We start from the raw sequence: 18,699 nt of genomic DNA, 5'->3' as shown, positions 1-18,699 counted from the left end.
ATCTTAGCATACATCAGGAACCCTCTTTTCCCGCCCTTCTCTGCCCTCTTGCCTCAGGGTCTTTGAACAGAGGTCATTTATGAAGCACCTATACTGTTAGGCATTTTACGAATGCTGACTGTCCTCCTCACAGTCATCGTTAGAAATGATTAGCCCAAGGTCATAGTCTGTTCAGAGCTGGGGCTGGGAAGCTCCTGAGCCCGTGCACTTTCCACCATGCTGCTCTGCTTCTCGCAGCCGGCCCTCCTGGCCCAGGCTTCAGAAAACCACCCCACCCAGCCCATTTCCTACCTCTGCTCAATCACTCCTGACCCACAGCAGCACTCACCTCTGTACACACTCACCTTCACAGCTGGAGCCCAGCTGCCTGGGACACTCCCAGGATTACTGCTCCAGATATGACAGCTCCAGCCCCTCTCTCCAAAGACATCACTTAGGCAGAAAGGCATACTTCCTAAAGGCCCTGTGGGCTCTGCGCAAGGATCAGGACTGTCCCAGGAGGAGTGAGCACAGAGCCACCCCCACCCTGCTTCCCCAGACTCGGGGCAGGCCTGAGCTTAGGGGGCTGCAGGATATGGTGTCCCTGCCCCAAGCCTTACCTGCGGGACTCTCACTGCAGAAGTTATGTATATCCTATCTGTATGTCTGCCTCTCTTGTTCCCCTGTTGGCTACCAGCAACGTGACATTTTCAGCTGTTCACCAGGAAAGGTTTCTGCTTATTTTACAGTTATCTGCTCGACACTTTGTGCTTTGGGGGCAGCTGAGATTCAAGAGATCAATGAAAAGTGGTGGGTGTTATAAAGATCCCTAAGGATGCAGACGGAGAGAGGAAGACGAGAGACATGTAAAGGTGCAGGAATGAACTATCTCCTCAGTGCTAGAAAGTGTAGGGAATGGCTGACCTGTATGTGAAGGACCTTATTAATAACAACTAGAACTTCCAACACCAAATTCATTAAATCCAGGCTTTTAATTAGTACTACAATTCTGTGGGGTAAACACAATAATTTCCTCCACTTGTGAATGGGAGCTGGGAGGAGGGAGCTGAGAGAGGATATCTCACGGAGGTCACACCGTCACAAAGTGGCACAGCTGGCATGTACCCAGGTCAGACGTCAAAGCCTGTCTCTGAAACCCTGCACCACACTTGCTCTCCGGGAATGAAGGTTTAGAAAAATGAGACTCCATGCGACAGGAGAGCTTGTTGTCCGCCCCAGGCCATGCTAACATGGCCCATAGGTACACAGTAGCCCCTAGGAAACCAGGTCTATCAAGCCTGGTCCCATCTGACAGCTGCCCAGAACCAGAGAAAACAGGTCTGTAGCATCACAGTCCATTTGAAACTCATGCAGCCTAATTTTTTTCAAAGTACACATTTTATTTATATAGAGTAGTGCAAGCTGAACATGAATAATGGTTTGTAATCCAATTTAAACAGCATCACGTGCTGGCTAGCTGTCCTGACCATGGGTGGTGGCAGGTGTAGCTGGCCTTTGTAAGGGAAATGAGAAAACATTTCCACGATTTGGAAGCAATCTAAATTAGCCCAGGGAAACTTTTTTTTTTTTTCCCGATAATGTAATCCCCAAAGCACAGCAGCTTCTCCTTTCCTCACAGGCCGAGTCATAGGTGTAGCAAGTTTCTGAGCTTTGGCTGCGCTTCTGAGCTTTTGGTCCAAGTCCAACCAGCCTCAAGGTTTACCATGGCAACAAAACACTCCCTTCAACCCCCAATTGTTTTTCACTCCCCCTTTCTCCCAATTTCCAAGTATCCCTGCAACACACTGGGCCATGCAGAGCAGGGCAGGGGCTGCTGAAGTCTTCCTTTGGGAGGACTGATTAGAGCATCCCAGGATTTCCTCTGTCACTGCCCACCTTTCTAGTCCCAATGTCACAGAAATTTTGCTTGTCCCCTAGAACCATTCTATGTAAGGCTGGCAGTTGCTCCAACCTTTAGTCAATGTGTAGATCTCAGGCACATGAGATTTAACCCCCCCCCCATATTAATATGCAATCAGCCTATGGTGACTGCAACATCACCTGGGATAGAGAAGCTCTTTGGGGCCATCTCATCTTTCTCCTCAACTTACACCATGAGCAGAGAACAGGGCCCTTGTCTCCCCCTGTACCCCTGTTTGACTGGGTCTATTTCACCTGAGCCCTCAACTCTCAGGGCTCTTTCCTGGGGGATGAAGCTGAAGTACATGCCATGGCTGGTGGGAGGGGAGAGTCAGACAGCTTCCTCAGGGAGGACCTCAATGACCAGGGAAGTCCGGTCATTCCCTTGTAGATCGTGGCACTTGCTGGGCTGTTTTCCAAACATAAAGCTTCTGAGACAGAAGAGACAGGCTTTATAAAATAAACAAGTAAAGACCTTTGTCTCTGTCCCTTTGCTGCCTCTCAGGCTCTGCTCCCACACTTGCACATCTTCCCAGGGTGATCCTCGCTCCCAAGCCCTGTGTCTGTTGTCTGTCTCACTCACCTGGGGCAGGCAAATGCCTTTCCGTAAGTGATCCCCACGGAATCAGACTCCAGCTTGGACTCTGCCTGCCCGTTCCTCCTCGCCGGGTGTTTCACAAGCCCTGGGAGCAGAGAAGGGTTGGGGTCCCACCGAATAAATCCAGGTTCCAAGAAGCCCGCAGACTTCTCCGCTCCACGCCAGTGCCCCAGGGTTCAGCCCCGAGGGGCAGCACTGCGGCAACACGGCAGAGACCACCACTGCCCCATGACAGCAAGTGATGCGGACAAGGGGATCCCGATAACGTCCTCCATGGCAGCAATTCAGAAGGTCTCTTGGGTAGAAATGGGGGAAAAGAATAAAATGGCCAAGTAAAGCTAGAAAAAGTCCACGCTGTCAAACTGACACTGTAAAACTGATGTGGCATCTTGCAGAGGTCCACTCGGAACAGAGACGAAACTCAGGCCAGACCTTTCCCTCATGCTGACCAGAACCAGCAGAGGCCTCGCGCGCCTGCCGCTGGCTGTGCCACAGGGTGAGAGTGCCGCTGGCAGCAAGCCCCACTTCTCCGTCTGTTCTTCGCAAAGAGAGCTGTGAGTCTGGCGATTCTGAAGAAGAAGAGTGTCCTGCCACAACCTGGGTCTCCATCAGAAACCTCAGGACGGGTGTCTCAGTACTTGAAAGGATCTGGACGTTGGGTTTAAAGCTTATAGCTTTCTGTATTCAGAAGACTTTTTAAAAACAAAAATCACTTTCCCCTACAGGTCCTCAGCAATTAATTTTAAACTTTGTTTTTTTGGTTGGAAGAAGTTTTGATGACTCTGCGATTCCCACCCATTTGTGCATCCTTATCTGCCGGGCGTGGCCTCCACGCCCTGTAAGCAGGGCTGCTCTACACTTTCAATGGGTTTTATCTGGTGCCAAGGGGAGATTCAGTGTCATCTCATCACTTGCTGATCAAGAGTAATCCTGGTCTGACGGCTCACAGGACTGAAAAACCTTAAGACAGAGACAGCCTTGGCAGAAGCAGTGAGGGCCTCACAGGGAGGCAAAGTCTTAAAGGTTTGAGCACCATCTTCTGGTCAGTTATTAGCCTTTGAAAACTTCATTTACTTCAGAATGGGAAGATCCCTGAGCTGACAAGCTCAAGTGATTTGCTCATAAAATGAGCACACACCTGGAGGCGGGGTGAGCTAGCCCAGCCGCCTGCACAGAGCAGGATGGATGCCAGCAGACACACTGGCCAGTGTTAAGGTCCTACCTTCCGCCCTTCCAGCAATGTGTGATGGTGATAAAAGTACCTACCATGACCCAAATCAACACTGCCCCTGCTGGTACCTGGTGATGTGAAATATGCTTAGAAAGATGGGGTGGCCTTGTCTTCTGCCAGCCTGTATTCTGAGGGTGGATGATCAAACTGGGTACTACCCCCTGTAGGGGGTCAACCACACAAGGTGGCAGGGAGCTGTGCTGGGCGTGTAAACACTGCCCTAGCAGACTTCAGCCTTCTGCCATCAAGGAAAGGAAGATAAATGCTAGTCATTCCCTCTATCTAATAGCACTTCATAATGGATTCCATAAACCATTAATTATTAGATTATATTTTAGGAACTGAAGATGAAAAAGCTTTGTGAAATTCAGACTCCAAAGGATCACTGTCCTGCAGTCCTAGTGGCAGCCGGGAAGAGCTCAGACAACAGGCTACTCACAGGCAGGGACACCCCTGGCAGGAGGAAGAGACAGGGGCCACCACGGGTGCTACTCTACCTGGCGCTGGTTCACTGCCACATTACACGTAGCACATGCTCCAGAAGGAGGCGCTGAGGCCTCCAGGTTGGGTAGAAGCTTTAGGATTTGACTAGGGAACGGGGATGAGGACACCACAGAAAAGCTGTAGGAATGAGGCTCAGGTACAGAACACCATGAAGAGTTGCCTGGAAAGGCAGAGACGGCTTGCAGCTAGATGGCCTCAGACTGAACCCTCCCAGCAGAAACACTCCAAAGGCTTTGTTTTGGGAAGGGCTGACTGTACCGACAACGTGGGACTTGGCATGGAAATGAAACCTTCCTGTGTTAGCACGCTGCTACCTGTGCTATTGCCACTGTGACAGGGGCTAGAAGGACGACAGAGGTGAGGAAGGGGCCGAGTGTGCTCAAGGCTGGGGATGCCTGGATGGTCTGATGGTGCTTTTCTCTCATTTTTAAATGGCTAGAAGGCACTGGCAGCGCCTGCAGCCCCACTCTGTGGCCATGGTCCCACATCAAACTGCCACACTGCACGCTGAGGGCTGCCAGCACATCGCACCTCTCTGGCTACGCTGGTCACCAGCTCTTACCCTACTGCTGTTTCAGGCTCTGTTTCAGAAGCCAGACTCCACTTGTGTCACAGAGGCCACATCAGCAGGCCGGCGGGGAATAGGCCCACCTGCTTTGGAGGGCGGTCGTGTTGGTGTCAATGACTTAGACATTGGTTTTATGAGAACAGTGATGCTTCTGTCCATTTCCCAAGTGAGACCACTTAGGCTGGCGCTAAGCTAAGATGCTCAATACTTAGGACAGTGAGGGAGGAAGGGCAAAAGGCAAGCATGGAGCGTCCTCTCTACAGCAAACGCAGGACCCCTCCATGACGAGCGGCCACTCACTTGGCCTCCCCACAGATCAGGGTCACAGTACCGTCCAGCAAGTCCTCCACGGTCACTGCCACAAGCTCAGAGCTGGTCTGGGATGTCTGTGCATCTGGCAACGTCACAAACACCTGTGAACCAGCAAGCTGGGTTTCCTCCAGAGTGATCACCTGCTCCGTCGGGGCCACCGGCTCTGGGGCTTGGATCACCTGAAAGGCAGAGACCGTGAGGCTGCTCTGGGCAGCGTCCACAGCTGGCTCCCCAGAATTTACATGGTTTTCATCTCATGCTGTAATGATGATCGTTATGGTTTCACCTGAGGAGAGCAATTACATGTGCCTAATGGGAAGAGGCAAGTCTAACACACCAGTGATGCAAAAGAGAAGGCAGGCAAACAATTTAAGTAACTCTGTGCGCTAAATTCCTATAATTTAGCTCAGTACGCCATCTCAGGGTGCCTGGACTCTATGATTACACACCAGTGAACGCAGGCTCAGTTTCTCACGCTGGGCTTTCCTGTCTTGAGGATTCCACTGCAGAGGTAAGTGCCACGTGACAGGAATGCTACTGAATGAAAGCAGTTCGTGTCATGCTTGAACCATGGAAAGGGGAATGGTTTACCAGAAGCCTCGGCTTGCCAAAGCTGGTGTGTCTGGACCTTGATTAGGCTAAGAGCCTTACTTGGAGGTGACGTGGCTGCAGAGCTAAAGGCTACAGGAGGAAGAACGGGTGGACGAAATGTGGCGTCTATCAGCTCCTTCACGTGGCTCACCAGGCTGGAGGGCACTGGCTTCTCTCCTCCACAGGACACACATGCCCCTTCCAAATCTGCAGCATCTGTTAAAGATGACTTTTCCATCTCAGGGAGAACTAGTCTGGTTAAGTACACCCAGTTCCTGCCTGAACCTCCAAGTTGATGCTTCTGAGACGCAGAGCTCGGGGCAGCTGGACTGGCCAGCAGTGAGCGCCCGCAGACGGCACAGCCACCCTGGCTCTTGAGGGCCGGCCGAGAGCACAGTGCGCTCTCCACTAGACCCGAGTGGGCAGAAACGGGGACGTCAGGCTTAGCCACATCTCTGCTGTGGGAGTGAAGAGACCAATTGTGATATTCAATAAAAATCATCTAGAATAGCAGTTTTCAAACTGTTTTTCTTTTTCTTTTAGCAATGGAATCTTTTTTTCCACCCCAAATGACATCTTACCAAGAATCCTAACATACAAAAAAGATAAAAGCAGAGCTGTTCTCACTGAAATGGCAGCAGGAGTAGCACCCAGAGGCCTGGCCACCTGCCTTGCCCTCTGCTTCCCACAGAGGCCTGTAAGAACATGGCCATAAGAGACTGCTCTATGGGATGGGACACGGACGGGGCCAGCCCAGCCAGAACAGTTTCGTTTCCTTTCCTGCCCACCATCTCTGGAGAAGACGGGAAGGGCAGTAAGAGAACCAGAGACATAAAGAAGGGCTGGAGCAAGCGTAGCCTTGGAATATTAGAAGAGGCAGGCTTTTCACCAGGTAAAGGTGAGAAGCCCAGACGTTCAAATGTCCCCTGTGCCCTGCCCAGAGGAGCTATCAAAACATTTCAACTGAAGGTGGTCCCAACAAAGAGCTCATCCACCCTCCTCCGAGGTTTCCTGCAACTCTCACCACATCCCATGGTGCTGTGCAGAAGGTGAGGGAGTGTGAACTGGGAGAAGAGGCCAAGGTCATTCCGCTTTTGAAAATTCTTGTTCCAGCCTCCCTCTACCCAGGGGCCATTTCACATGTAGCCACCAGGAGGCTAGAATTTTCTGTTCTGTTTGGTAAGAGATCCAGAGAGACTCTTCTGCAAGATCTTCCTGGTCATGAGTGCACCACACACGGGGCCCTTTGAGAGCTCTGGGGAGAGAGGCTGTGTGTCGTGAGGGGGCTGCCTGCAGAGAAGCCTTAGGAACCCTGTGTCAGCACCCTCAGACCTGATGGCCCCAGAATCACCTGCACCATCTGCGAGGTGGCTGCTTGGGTTTCCGTCACCTTTGGGTGTTCAGTCTCCAAGTGACAGTCCAGCTGGGCCTGGGAAGTGAAGAGCTCCCCGCAGAGCTCACAGGGAAAGGTACTCTCCGATTGCTTGAAGTGCTCAGTGGTGACGTGGTGCTGCAGAGCCCCGGGGAAGCGGAAAGTGGCTGCACAGTACAGGCACCTGAATGGCTGCGACCCTGGAGGAGGGGGGACAGAGGGCGTGACTGAGGGAAACGGGAGCAGGGAGGGGAGAGGAAGGAGCAAGGGCGGGGTGGCGAGGTGCACAGGCAGGTCCAGAGGCAGCTCTTCAGCTTCTGTGGGGTTGGAGCTTGTACAATCTGGGGAGCCCCCTTTAGCAAAACTGATACGAAATTACACATACTGGACTAGGGGCAGAGTGTGGAAAAGTCCCACCAAGTGAGAGGCTCCAAGCCACAGCTGCATCAGCATCAGATCCAGGCAGAATCTGCCTCTGCCAAAGCCCGTTATTCATTCAATGGTAATGATGCTGACAACGTCTGTCCCATCAGTCCTAAGAAGCACCTTTTAACATCTCTGAAATGGGATCAGTGCCATCTTACGACTGCCACAGGCTCCAGAGGGTGCGTATAATTGTCAACAAGTGCACTTGCACAGACATTAAAGGGGCAGCATCAAGACTTGCAGAACGCATGTCCACAGCCCGAAAGAGAAGCCCTAAGACAGAAGCGGTACGTGTTTTAAACCAAATAGCTTAGGAGGGAGGAGGCAAGGGCTGAATGTTCAGCTACATTCCCAAAGCAGGAATCAGAAGACTAATTTTACTGATGCTCAAGAGACCAAAACCACAGGCCATACCACGCGCTCCATCACCACTGCTCCTGATGGTGGAGGACACCACCACGTGCAGCCACATGCCCGCCAACAATCTGACCTGAGAGCCACTCTGGGAAGCTGCATTCTCACGTTAATCAACTTATTTCTTTTGTTTCCTTTTTTACGTATGCATAGAAGAGTGCATAAAATTAACATCAAATTAAGTCCAAAGGAGCACTTAGATAACCGGCAAACTCTAAGTGATAAGACAGCAGAGCTTAATTGATAGCAGTTTTTCTTTCTTAATGGTTCATTAAAAATGGTGCCTCTACATAAATGGCATTTTAGATTTGATGAGATTTAGCAGGAATGACAATAATCACAGGTAATGCTTGTGAGATGCTTACTGGCGCCAGGCCTTCAGTATTTTCTGTGCACGAACATATTCAATTCTCACAGTTACCCTATGAAGTAGGTATGACAATCGTCCCCGTTTTGTAGATGAAACTGAGGCCCAAGTTAGTTGTTATGTAGCCTGGGTTGCGCAGCTGTAAATGGTGGAGATGAGACTCAGCCCTGGGAATGCAGCCCCGAGCATCGTGGAAGGGGCACTGACCTGAATGCTGGCACTTGATGTGGACCTGCAGCAAAGCTGGCGTGGGGAAGAGCTCCTTACACTGCTCACATTCATGGAACTTCATATCTGCAAAGCACGCGAGGAAGGAAGTGGTGGGAAAGAACAAAAGGAAGATTCTCTGAGGCCGGGGAGGAACAGGGCTGGGGCGTGGTGATGGCTTACACCTAGCGAGCATCTACGAAGTGCCAGGAACCTGATACCTAAGCTACATGAGTGCAATTTGTGGTAAAGAGTGCCAGGTCTGGATCCAGAATGCCCAGATGCAAAGAGGTTTGTTGCGAGAATTAAAGGAGAAAACACACACGGGTGCTTAGCGTAGTGCATGCACTCAGGAAACCCTTCATAACTGTAAGCTGTTGTGATTATCCCTCAATTTACCTGCAACACAGGTATGAGTAATTGACTTTCTGAAGAGAAGAAAACAGGTTCAGAACGAGAAGTCACTTGCCGAGGTCACGCAGCTAGAGTCAGGACCCCCACCAGGCCTGTGTGCCCTGCCCATGAGCCATGGCCGATCACTGCTGGGGCTGGGGGAGTCATACTGCTCTAAGTCTCCAGGTTCGAGAACCACTGCCACTCAAGCTGGTGTTACTGACGGACTGACGTGGCACCTTCCAACGTGCCGGGGCGGAATGGGGAGTCACCACAGCACACCATGCTCTAGCACTGGGAGTTGGGATTCAGGGCTGGAACCCGGGACGCTACACCACCAAGCCCCTCCCACTCCTCAGCTCCCACTCCCTGTCCAGGGCACCCCAACTTCACCTGCGTGCTCTGCTTTGATGTGCTTCTTGTGTTCAATGGTGTTGGGAAAGGTTTTGTCACAGGAGCTGCACTGGAGTGACGAGAACTTGGAAGATCGATGGTTCTGAGCAGCAAACACATCAGGGTGGTGGGTCCGATTGTGGTACCATAAACCAGACAATTGCTAAAAGGAATGTGGCAAGTGTTCGGTCTTGGATATTCTAGCAGGCTGGAGAGTTCAGAGCCTCATGAGAGAAAAGCGCTCCCGGGGAAGCTGACGGACCTGGAGTCACACTCTTACCCATCACCGTGAGAGCTGACATGCAAAGGGATGCTGGTGCTCCAGAGAGCAAGGCACCTGTGTGTTTACTTAGGCCACTACAGGGCAGGGCTGGGTCCTTCAGAAACCCACTCCTCACAACAGGCTCCTTCCAGTGAGGTGGAAGCTGGGGTACAGAGGGTGAAGTGACTTGCCCAAGGTCACACGGTTAGTATACAGCAGGACCAGGATTCACACCCTGGCCCTCTGACTGCAGAACCTGTTCTTGGCCACCGAGCTGCTTGCTGCCTCTCAGAGGCCCAGGATGCAGCAGGGAAACCTGCTGAAGAGGGGCAGATGCTGTCCCTGCTCGTAAGCCAGTGTCCCCTTCTTCCCAGCTTCCAGAGAAGCACTGCAACACCTACAATTCCATGGTTTCCTAGAGATCAAGCCCAGGTCTTCGCCAGCTCTGTAACCCTGACATCACAGCACAAGGCTGAGAACAAAGTTGCTCTCAGTTTCTGTCGAGCTGAAATGAGCTGCTGGGCTTCTCGCTCTGTACCCCAATGCTATAGATGCCAGCAAGTGCCATTCTTTTCTCTGTGGTCTTAGAGTTTCTCATAGAAGTGGTTGCTTTTTAGATCTAGATGGGGCTTCACTTTAATTATCTAGCAAACTCTAAGGCAAAAAAGCAGAGCTCTACACCAGGGGTTTAAAAAAAAACCCTCACAAAACACCAATAATTGTGCTAAACAAGATAATCCCAGGTAGCATCACACACCCCACTGTCACTCTCACATCCCTAGACACATGGAATCAATAGGTTCTAAAGAATGTGAGTATCCAGGGAAAAAGCAGCACTCAGTTCAGCACAAGGATGAAATCTACGAGAAGCAGCGCAAGAACTCTTGGCTCCAATGAAAGCTTCCTCACTGACCCCATTCTGACCAGGTCACCACAGAGGACATGAATAACCTACCAGCTGCATTCTTCAGGAGAACCAACCTGGAGACAAGAGGTGCTCTGCAAGCCACAACATGGGGGCCAAGGGGGACCACAGGGAAGGCTCCTGAGGAGGCCGAGCTCACCTGGTAGGCCTTGTTGCAGATCCCGCAGCTGAAGGGCTTCCCTCCGACATGGGTCACCATGTGCCGCTCCAGCATGGAAGGGGCGCTGAAGATCTTCCCACACGTGGGGCAGGGGTGGTACTCCTTGGAGTGCACCTCGTGGATGTGCTTGCGGTGGTCCTGCAGAGTGGGGAAGCTCATCCTGCATTTCTTGCAGTCATACGGATCTTCTATGTCTGGTTCCAAGAGAGGAGGGAGGGGGGACACCACGGGCAACAGTCAGTGACAAGCGGTTTGCTGTGCGCAGCTCCAGAAGCAAGACTGTTTAGAGGTCATGCAGGGCCACAGACTCTGAGGACCAGAGGTCACTGTACCCATCACCTGACTACCTCCTACCTTCATCCCGGGAGGTGGGGTTCCTCTGAGCATTAAACAGTTTACCTCAATTTCTCATTTTACATCTTACAAGTTAAATTCCATTTTACTACTTTCCACGGAGTATCACCTTTGATCTTCCCCTGCCTGCAGTGGGCGTTCTGGAGTTTTCTAACTCTCTATAGAGATTTCCCACACACTCCCTGAAGCATCACTACTTCCTTTGTTGTCAGTAGTACGACTCAGAGGAGGAATGCTTCCTTGATTCCCACTTTAGATTCAACAAAGAAAACATTTTCATCAGTAATGTTTATTAAGTGCTGCATGACAGCTGTGTTTCAAGTGCCCTACATATATTAACTCACTCAATCCTTCCAATAACCTTATGTGTAAGTTCTACTACCAGTCCTATTTTACAGATTAGGAAAATCAAGGTTTAGAGAATGGCCAATAGCACATGGATGATACTGTTGAGCTGGGTAGCAATCCAAGCTTTCACTCCCAAGGCCGTGCTCTGAGCTACATGCTTAATTAGACAAGGCAGCTCCTCAGTGGGACCTCAAACATAGGAACCAGCACTGATGAAGCACACACTTGCCATCCTGGTGGCAGGAAACTTCAGCCTTTTTCTGAAAGTAACAGAAAGTATATTTTAATAACAAAATCCTTTGCCCACAAGAAAGGCCCAGCCCACAAGCCAATCTTCTGTGTGCACTGATCTGGACTAATCCAGGAATCCTGACGTAGAGCAGACTGGGTATCATTAGCTAGTCTCCCTGTGGACAGGACCTCTTGAGATCTCAGTTTTGCACTGTCTTTTAAGATACTCTGAAGGAATTCTCCACAAGCAATGCCGTGATCCTATGAAACAGGCATGGAACAGTCAACGAGAGAGGGGCCTGGATGCTGGGCCTGCTTCGGATGATATGCTCTAAGTCATGGCAAAGTATTTCGAGTCTTCTCTATTTTGAAAATTGACAATGTCTTCCCCTTTCCTGACTCCATGTAATACTACTGGGAAAAAGACACTAAAGCAGAATGTCATTTAAAGAGGTTGAGAGGACTTCAAAGTTGTGGTCTTGGATCCAAGCCAGATGTCACTCACCCGGAAGTCTACTGCAAATGGACTTGCTGGACAACCTTGTAAACACCTTGGGGGGTGGCACTTTATGTTTCCTTGTACTGCCTAGTGTCCAGCCACATGCTGGGCACACACAAGTTCTGGACAAGTGCCTTGTTGGCTGGCTGACAACAGCCTTGAATGTGTTGACAGAAAGCACATGTTTGTGAGATACCGTATTTGCCAACAACTAGAAACTGGTATGTGGGGAACAGAGGTAGGGAGGGGAAAAGGGAAGAAGGTTGTGGAAGGTGCATGGCATGAAAAGAGACAGACTCTGATGGTGACAGATGGCACCAGAGAAGGCTGCTCTCGTCATAAATACTATCTGGCGTTTACTGAGCATTTTCTACACGTCAGGCATGGAGCGTCATGCTTTCTGTGTGCTATCTCTCTTATTCTCACAACCACCCGGTGTGGTAGCATTACTATTTTCCCTGGCTTACAGAAGGGGTATAAGAGGCTTAGAAAGGTAAAGAAATTTGTCTAAGGCCTCAGGGGAGTCAAAATTCAAGCCGAAGCCCGTGTGATGTCAGAGCCCAAGCTCTGAACCCCACTGTTGGGCTGTGCTGGTCACACGCCTGCTGCAGCCAGAGCAGCTGAAGATGACGTGACGCGAGCAGCAGAGACCGCCTTGGTGATTTCCTGATGATGTGATGAGGCATCACAAAATCTCCTCTTCCTCCCCTGTGTGTGTGCTGAACACAAGTGTATTTTTGTCTGTATCGGTTCTAGTAGAAGGGGACAAAGATGGGGGCCGACCCTACTAACTGAGTGAATACAGGCATTGGGAAGAAGTTGCTGGGCAGAAGGCTTTTAAGGGAGCATGACTAGGGACCACCCCCAATGGTACACATTAACTCAGAAAGTGTCCGGGCTGCTCCCGTGGGGAAAGGCAGGTTATGACCATAAGATGAGAGTGGGAGAGACAGGGCTGGAGTAGAAAAAAGAAGCTCAGTGGACAAATGGAAATATTCTGGTGCTCTGCGAGCTTGTCTGTTACAGAGCCTCTTTCCTTCAAACATAATTGGCCTCTGTCAGCCAAAAAAAGCCAGGTGGGCTAAAACGGAAGACAAGGAAACAGCCTGGACAAAGAATCACACAATGACACGTTAAAATGGGATTCTTCTTAAAATAGGAACGAGGGACTCTGGGTTCTGCAGAATAGAGGAGGGGAAGGCACTGAACGGGGCCCTTCTGTTATAACGGCTACGTGCCTCCCCAGGGCCAGGCCTGGTGCTGAGTGCCTGACATCCACAATCTCAGTACATACTGTGAAAGGTGTGCAGGTGGATGGAGAGGCCGTTGGCTTGCCGGAAGCCCTTGCCACAATCTCTGCAGACATATGGCTTGTCCCCGGTGTGGGTCCTCACGTGGCGGGACAGCTCGATGGACTGGGCAAACACAGCATCGCAGTACTGGCATGCATACATTTTTCCTGGAAATACACATGAGTTTATTCGAGCCAGCACGAAACATTTAGGGCAGTCATAAAAACAAAATCACATTCTAAGGCACACATCAGGGAAATATAATCTGGGAGATGACAGTAAAACATCAGGCAATGTGTAGTACACTGGGTGAGAGGTCCGAGCCATCCTATCAGATGGCGTCTCACAAACACAGCTGATCACACAGAGAGGGTATCAGTGTGGTCTCCCTACCCTGAGGGATAAGGACAGAGTTCTCATCACACAAGACTAGCCATCTGTTAATCTGGCTGCTACAAGTATGCAAGAGCTCATTCCATTCCCAGGAAACAGATACATCCTTGAGATCAGAGACACCTGAGTCTGGATCCCCTGAAAAATATACAGGGCAGAAAGGCAACTGCGCATAAAAATGACAGACATGGATTCAGAGACGAACGAAAGCTTTCTGCCAGCAACTTGCTATAAAGATTCTCTTGGCTTCTCTATTTTCTCATGCACGTAATGAAAATGCAATGACCAGACTGCCAAAGAGCATTAGAAAATACTGGTAAAGCGCAAGTTTGGAAAATTGGCATTTGTAAAAAAAATACTAGCCAACTGTACCTCCAACCTCCCTTGGGAAAATCAATAAGGTGAGGCTCCAGACCCCCCAGATCCTAGGGCTGACCTCAGCGAGGGCAATCAACCTCATTTCCATTTTTTATGTGTTACACATTGGAATAAGATTTTGTCAGGAAAAGAAGGGTTTCTTGAATCAAGAGTTGAAATCATTGAGAAGCCCAGGACTCAGCCTTTGGCCTCCTTCTCTGTCTCTACTTTCTAGGCGATCTTAGCTCAGAGCCTTACATGCCATCTGTACAGTGAGAGCTCCTACATCTGTATCTCTAGCTCCCAGCTCTCCCTAGAACTTCAGACATATATCCACTGCTAATCCACCTACTTCTCCACTTGGAGGTCTGAGAGGTAGCTGGAATTTATCATACCAAAACAGAGTTCCTGATCCTCTACCCCCTGCGCCCCCCCCACCCCGCCATGTACACACACTCTAAGCCCCCCATCTTGGTAAACGGCAGCATCAGTTACCTGATGCCCATGCCAACCCCCCCCAAAGCCACCCTTACTTCCTCCTTCCCTCCCATCCCACATGTAATCCATGATCCATCCTGTCACTTCCACTTTCAACAATGTATCCCCAAACTTGAACATTTTTTTACAATCCCACCCCCCGCCCCCCCAACACAGCTCTCATTGAAAAGTCTGTCATCTCCACATTGGATTAACTATCTCCCGGTTGATACTGTACTCCTGCCTTATTCAGGTTTATTGTCCAGAGTGGTCAGAGTTAACTTTTAAAAATGAAAAACAAGATCCTATCACTCCCCCTGCTCAAAAGTCTCCCAGGGCTTTCTGTGGTAGACAGAATAATTGTCCCAAAGACGTCCATATCCTGATCCTTGAGACTTGTGAATATGGCACCTTACATGGCAAAAGGGACCTGGTAGATGTGACTCAGGCTCTTGAGATGGGGAGCGTATCCTGGATTACACAAGCAGGCCCAATGGAATCACAAGGGTCCTGCGGAGAGCGAGGAAGGAGAGTCGAGGAGGGGGCACGATGACAAGCGGAGACTGGGAGCTGGGAAAGGCGAGGAACAAATCCTCCCCTGGAGCCTCCGGAGGGAACACACTCTGCTGAAACTCTGGTTTTAGCTTCGTAAGACCCAGTTTGGATTTTTAACCTCCAAAGTGCTACGATAATACATTTGCCTTGTTTTAAGCCATTGTTCCTGGTAATTTTTTATGGCAGCAATAGAAACGAACACACCTCACGTAAAAACCAAAGTCCTTACCTTGGCTTATAAGATCCTGTAAGATCTGGCCTTTGGTGATGTCTCTGATCTTATCTCTCACACTTTTCCCTCATTTACTGTGCTTTAACCCCTTCTAGTTTTCTTCGGTCCTTCAAACAGCTAAGTCTCACTCATTCCCACCCGGAGAGGATGTTCTCCTAGAGGATATGCACTCGTGACGCTCTTCTCCTACATCTTCCATTGGTTCCATCTCTCACTGCTTCTGGGTTTCTACTCAAATCTCCTCTGCCCTCTCTGATGATACAAATATTAATAAGCAGTGCCCAGTCCCCACCCCGGAGGCTTATTCTGCTTTATTTGTCCTCACTGCAATGACTACTATCTGAATGTGTACGACACATTTATAATATGGTCTGTTTTACCCACTGGAATGTTAGCTCCACAAGGGTGTATATAGTTACACTCTCCCTAGTGCCCGGAATAATGCTCAAGAAGTGCATTCACTCAGCAAACGTGCACTGAGGGCCTCCTATTGCTAAGCACTATTCTAAGTTCCACAGATACACACAGCAGAGGGAAGGAAAAAACAGAGACTAAGAGCTCCACCCTTATGGAGCTTGCATTCTAACAGGGGGAGACTAACTAACCAAAGTACATTAATACAGCAGATGACAGATCCTAGGATAAAGCAGTATGAAGAAAAATAACGCAGGGGACCTGGGGCTGGGGCGCTGAGGTTCCGCATAGGGTGGTCAGGAGAGGCCTCATGGAGAAGGTGAGGTGTGAGTAAAGACTTGAAGGTGGTGAGGAAGTGAAGCCTGGAGGCGTCTGAAGGGAAAGCATTCTAAGCAGAGGAACAGCAAGAACCAACGTCCTGTAGCAGGTGCCCTGCAGGTCAGAGGCCTCCCAAGGAGGCTGCAATGGGTAGAACGGGGCACGTGAGGGGAGAGCAGTAAGAGAGAAGGTCGGAGAGCTATCGGGGGACTTGATCATGGGGGCCTGGCAGGCAACCCTTCAGATTTTACACTGAATGAGGTGAAAAGCCTTTGAAGGGATCTGAGCAGAGTAGTGACCTGACATGGTTTAGCTTTAGAGGATCCCTTGGGCCTGTGTACTGAGAACGCCTGTGTTAGGAGGCTACCACAACAATCCAGGTGGCATGATGGTGGCGTCTGTACTCACACATAAACGCTCCAAGAAGTGCACGGAATCCTCCGAGAAGCCTTCCCTGACAACGCACCTCCTCCCCTCAACTGGACTAGAAACTCCTACTTCATTGCTCCATATCTCCCTGTAATGGTATCATTCCATATCACACCCCGATGACTCTGCGTGGTAACTGTCTCTGTACTAGAGGCACTAGACCATCAGCTCTGTGATCACAGGGACTCCAGGTAAGTCACTAGCGTCTGCCACGGCCCGATCCACAGCAGGTGCTCAACCAAGGGTTTTCTTATGCTTGAACTCCACCTCGAAGCCCAAGGAACTCCTAGCTTTATGTAAGTTCTATAACTGTAAAATCATACCATTATGTTAGCCAGCCTCTCTTCAGAAACTCTCACTGTAAGGATTTTACACGTCTGTGCACGTAAGTATTTCCATCATCTGTGCACCTAGAGATTCCGTGTCTGTTTCTGTTTTGGATCTATTTGCAATAGACATCATGCCTAATTCCAAATGGGTTTTTAGGCAGCTCACAGTGTTATAGTTTGCAGGAAAAATGAAGACATTCTCCACGCCTTACCTTCCGAGTGCTTCTTCTTGGTGTGGTAGGCCAGGGCAGAGGCCTGCGTGAAGGTCATGAGGCAGTGCTTGCACATGAACGGACGGTCCCCAGTGTGAAGGCGAAGGTGGTTCTTCAGGGTAGAATTGGCTGCAAACTTTGCCCCACACTCTTCACAGGAGAACGGCTTCTCGTCAAAATGCTCCGTCAGTTTGTGGTACTGCATGCCTAGGGAAGCCGCGCCAGGGACCAGAGGTGCGAGGGAGCAGTGCTACGAATCCAGCAGGAGGGCACACCCGAGCGCTGCCTCAGGCCAGGCCTGAGAGGCCACGCTGCTCATCAGCCCTCCCCCAGCACTCCCAGCATCTCGGGCCCTTCCTGGCTGGGTCAGGCATCAAGTGTTCTGGGTTCATCTTTTCTATCCCCCCACCCCTCTCGCTTAAACAGGACCCAGTCACCCAGAAAGAGTGAAACAAAATTCACTTTTCTGCTTCATTAGGTTTGGGGCAAGGGAAAACAATTTGAACTCTACATCCCCTGGTTTCTAGGACTCTTGTCTACTGTCAAGAAACAAGCGATACATGGAAACCTAAGAGTCAGGTGTGAAATAGCTGGTCATTATTATGAATAATAATAGCCACAGTTTACTGAGTCCTAACTCTACTGAAGGCACTGTACTAGGTGTTTTAGCTATATTATCTTAAATCCTCATAGCGATTCAAAAAAGTAGGTGGTATCAGGGTGCCTATTTAACAGAGGGGGAAATTAAAGCTCAGGGAACTGACTCCAAAGCTCATGCTCTTCTCAAAACAGTACCTGCCTCTGCTCCATTTTCCAGGCCCTTCTATGGCCCTTGTTGCATATTGGAGGCAAGGCCTGGCAGCCAAACTACAACATCTGAATTATCGTCCTCTATGGCTTTGCCTTCTTGAACGTACCTGAGGCGTGAGCAAATTCTCTTCCACAGAGGTCACACGTCACCGGAAGTCTCTTCTTCTTCTTCTTGGGGACGTCAGGCTCTCCACCCGCACCATGGGCCTCCAGCTGATGCCTCTCCAGCTCTTTCTTAGAGTCCTTGGTCTCGTTACACTCCTTACACTGCACCTGTTTGCTCTTGGCCACCCGACAGCGCTTCATGTGCACCTTGAGGCGGCAGTAGAAATGGAAGCTCTTGTCACAGGCCTTACAGATGAAACTCTTCTTGGCAGAGTCTGGGGAGGCAGAAGTGTCTTTCTCTTGTTGTTCTGGCAAGGAACCAGTCTCTCCTTGACCGTTCTGCTTCCCAGGCTGGCAGTCTTCAGCTGGCTCAGCTGCCTTTTCATCTGCTTTGTCCTTGGCTTCAAGGGGAAATTTATTACTCACCATCCACCTTTCTTTCTCTCCCTTTTCCTGAGTAAGGAAACCTGCACAGGAGAGAGAGTACGTGGTTCTGGGGATTCTCTATGTTTCTATTTGCTTTCTAACTTTCCTTTTTAGGGGAGAATGGAGACTACTTGGGACCCTCATAAAACTCTAAAGTAATATCATTTCATCTTTACTCTCTGATAAACACAAATAGCATCATTTTACATCTATGTCTACGACTTTTCTAAGTATTTGAGAGCATATAAAATATACAAGGGAGTGATGGGTGAACTCTTAAATGAACTGCAGCCTCT

At 49.9% G+C, this 18,699-nt stretch overlaps 1 protein-coding gene across 11 annotated transcripts in view; it reads right to left on the bottom strand.

The window, feature by feature from the left end:
- Positions 1–967: 967 nt before the first annotated feature.
- The window catches only part of ZBTB40 (zinc finger and BTB domain containing 40), a 76,170-nt gene continuing 58,438 nt past the window's right edge, over positions 968–18,699 (bottom strand). For 7 of the 11 annotated variants that reach the window (XM_057699144.1, XM_057699196.1, XM_057699222.1 and 4 more), the window contains 9 exons: positions 17,980–18,444; positions 17,063–17,269; positions 13,349–13,513; positions 10,602–10,816; positions 9,276–9,438; positions 8,490–8,576; positions 7,055–7,275; positions 5,101–5,291; positions 968–2,582 (listed from right to left, as the gene is read on the bottom strand). In XM_057699144.1, coding sequence (XP_057555127.1) covers positions 2,525–2,582; positions 5,101–5,291; positions 7,055–7,275; positions 8,490–8,576; positions 9,276–9,438; positions 10,602–10,816; positions 13,349–13,513; positions 17,063–17,269; positions 17,980–18,444 — 1,772 coding nt within the window. In that variant the 3' untranslated portion in view covers positions 968–2,524. Of the gene's footprint in view, positions 5,292–7,054; positions 7,276–8,489; positions 8,577–9,275; positions 9,439–10,601; positions 10,817–13,348; positions 13,514–17,062; positions 17,270–17,979; positions 18,445–18,699 lie in introns of all 11 variants that reach the window. The other 4 variants (XM_057699205.1, XM_057699228.1, XM_057699186.1 and 1 more) reach the window with 3 other exon arrangements.

This window comes from Hippopotamus amphibius, chromosome 1 (genome assembly GCF_030028045.1).
Source record: "Hippopotamus amphibius kiboko isolate mHipAmp2 chromosome 1, mHipAmp2.hap2, whole genome shotgun sequence".
In the NCBI taxonomy this organism is placed as follows: Eukaryota; Metazoa; Chordata; class Mammalia; order Artiodactyla; family Hippopotamidae; genus Hippopotamus; species Hippopotamus amphibius.
The sequence above is the reverse complement of the archived record's forward strand: the minus strand, read 5'-3'. Positions and strand labels throughout refer to the sequence as shown.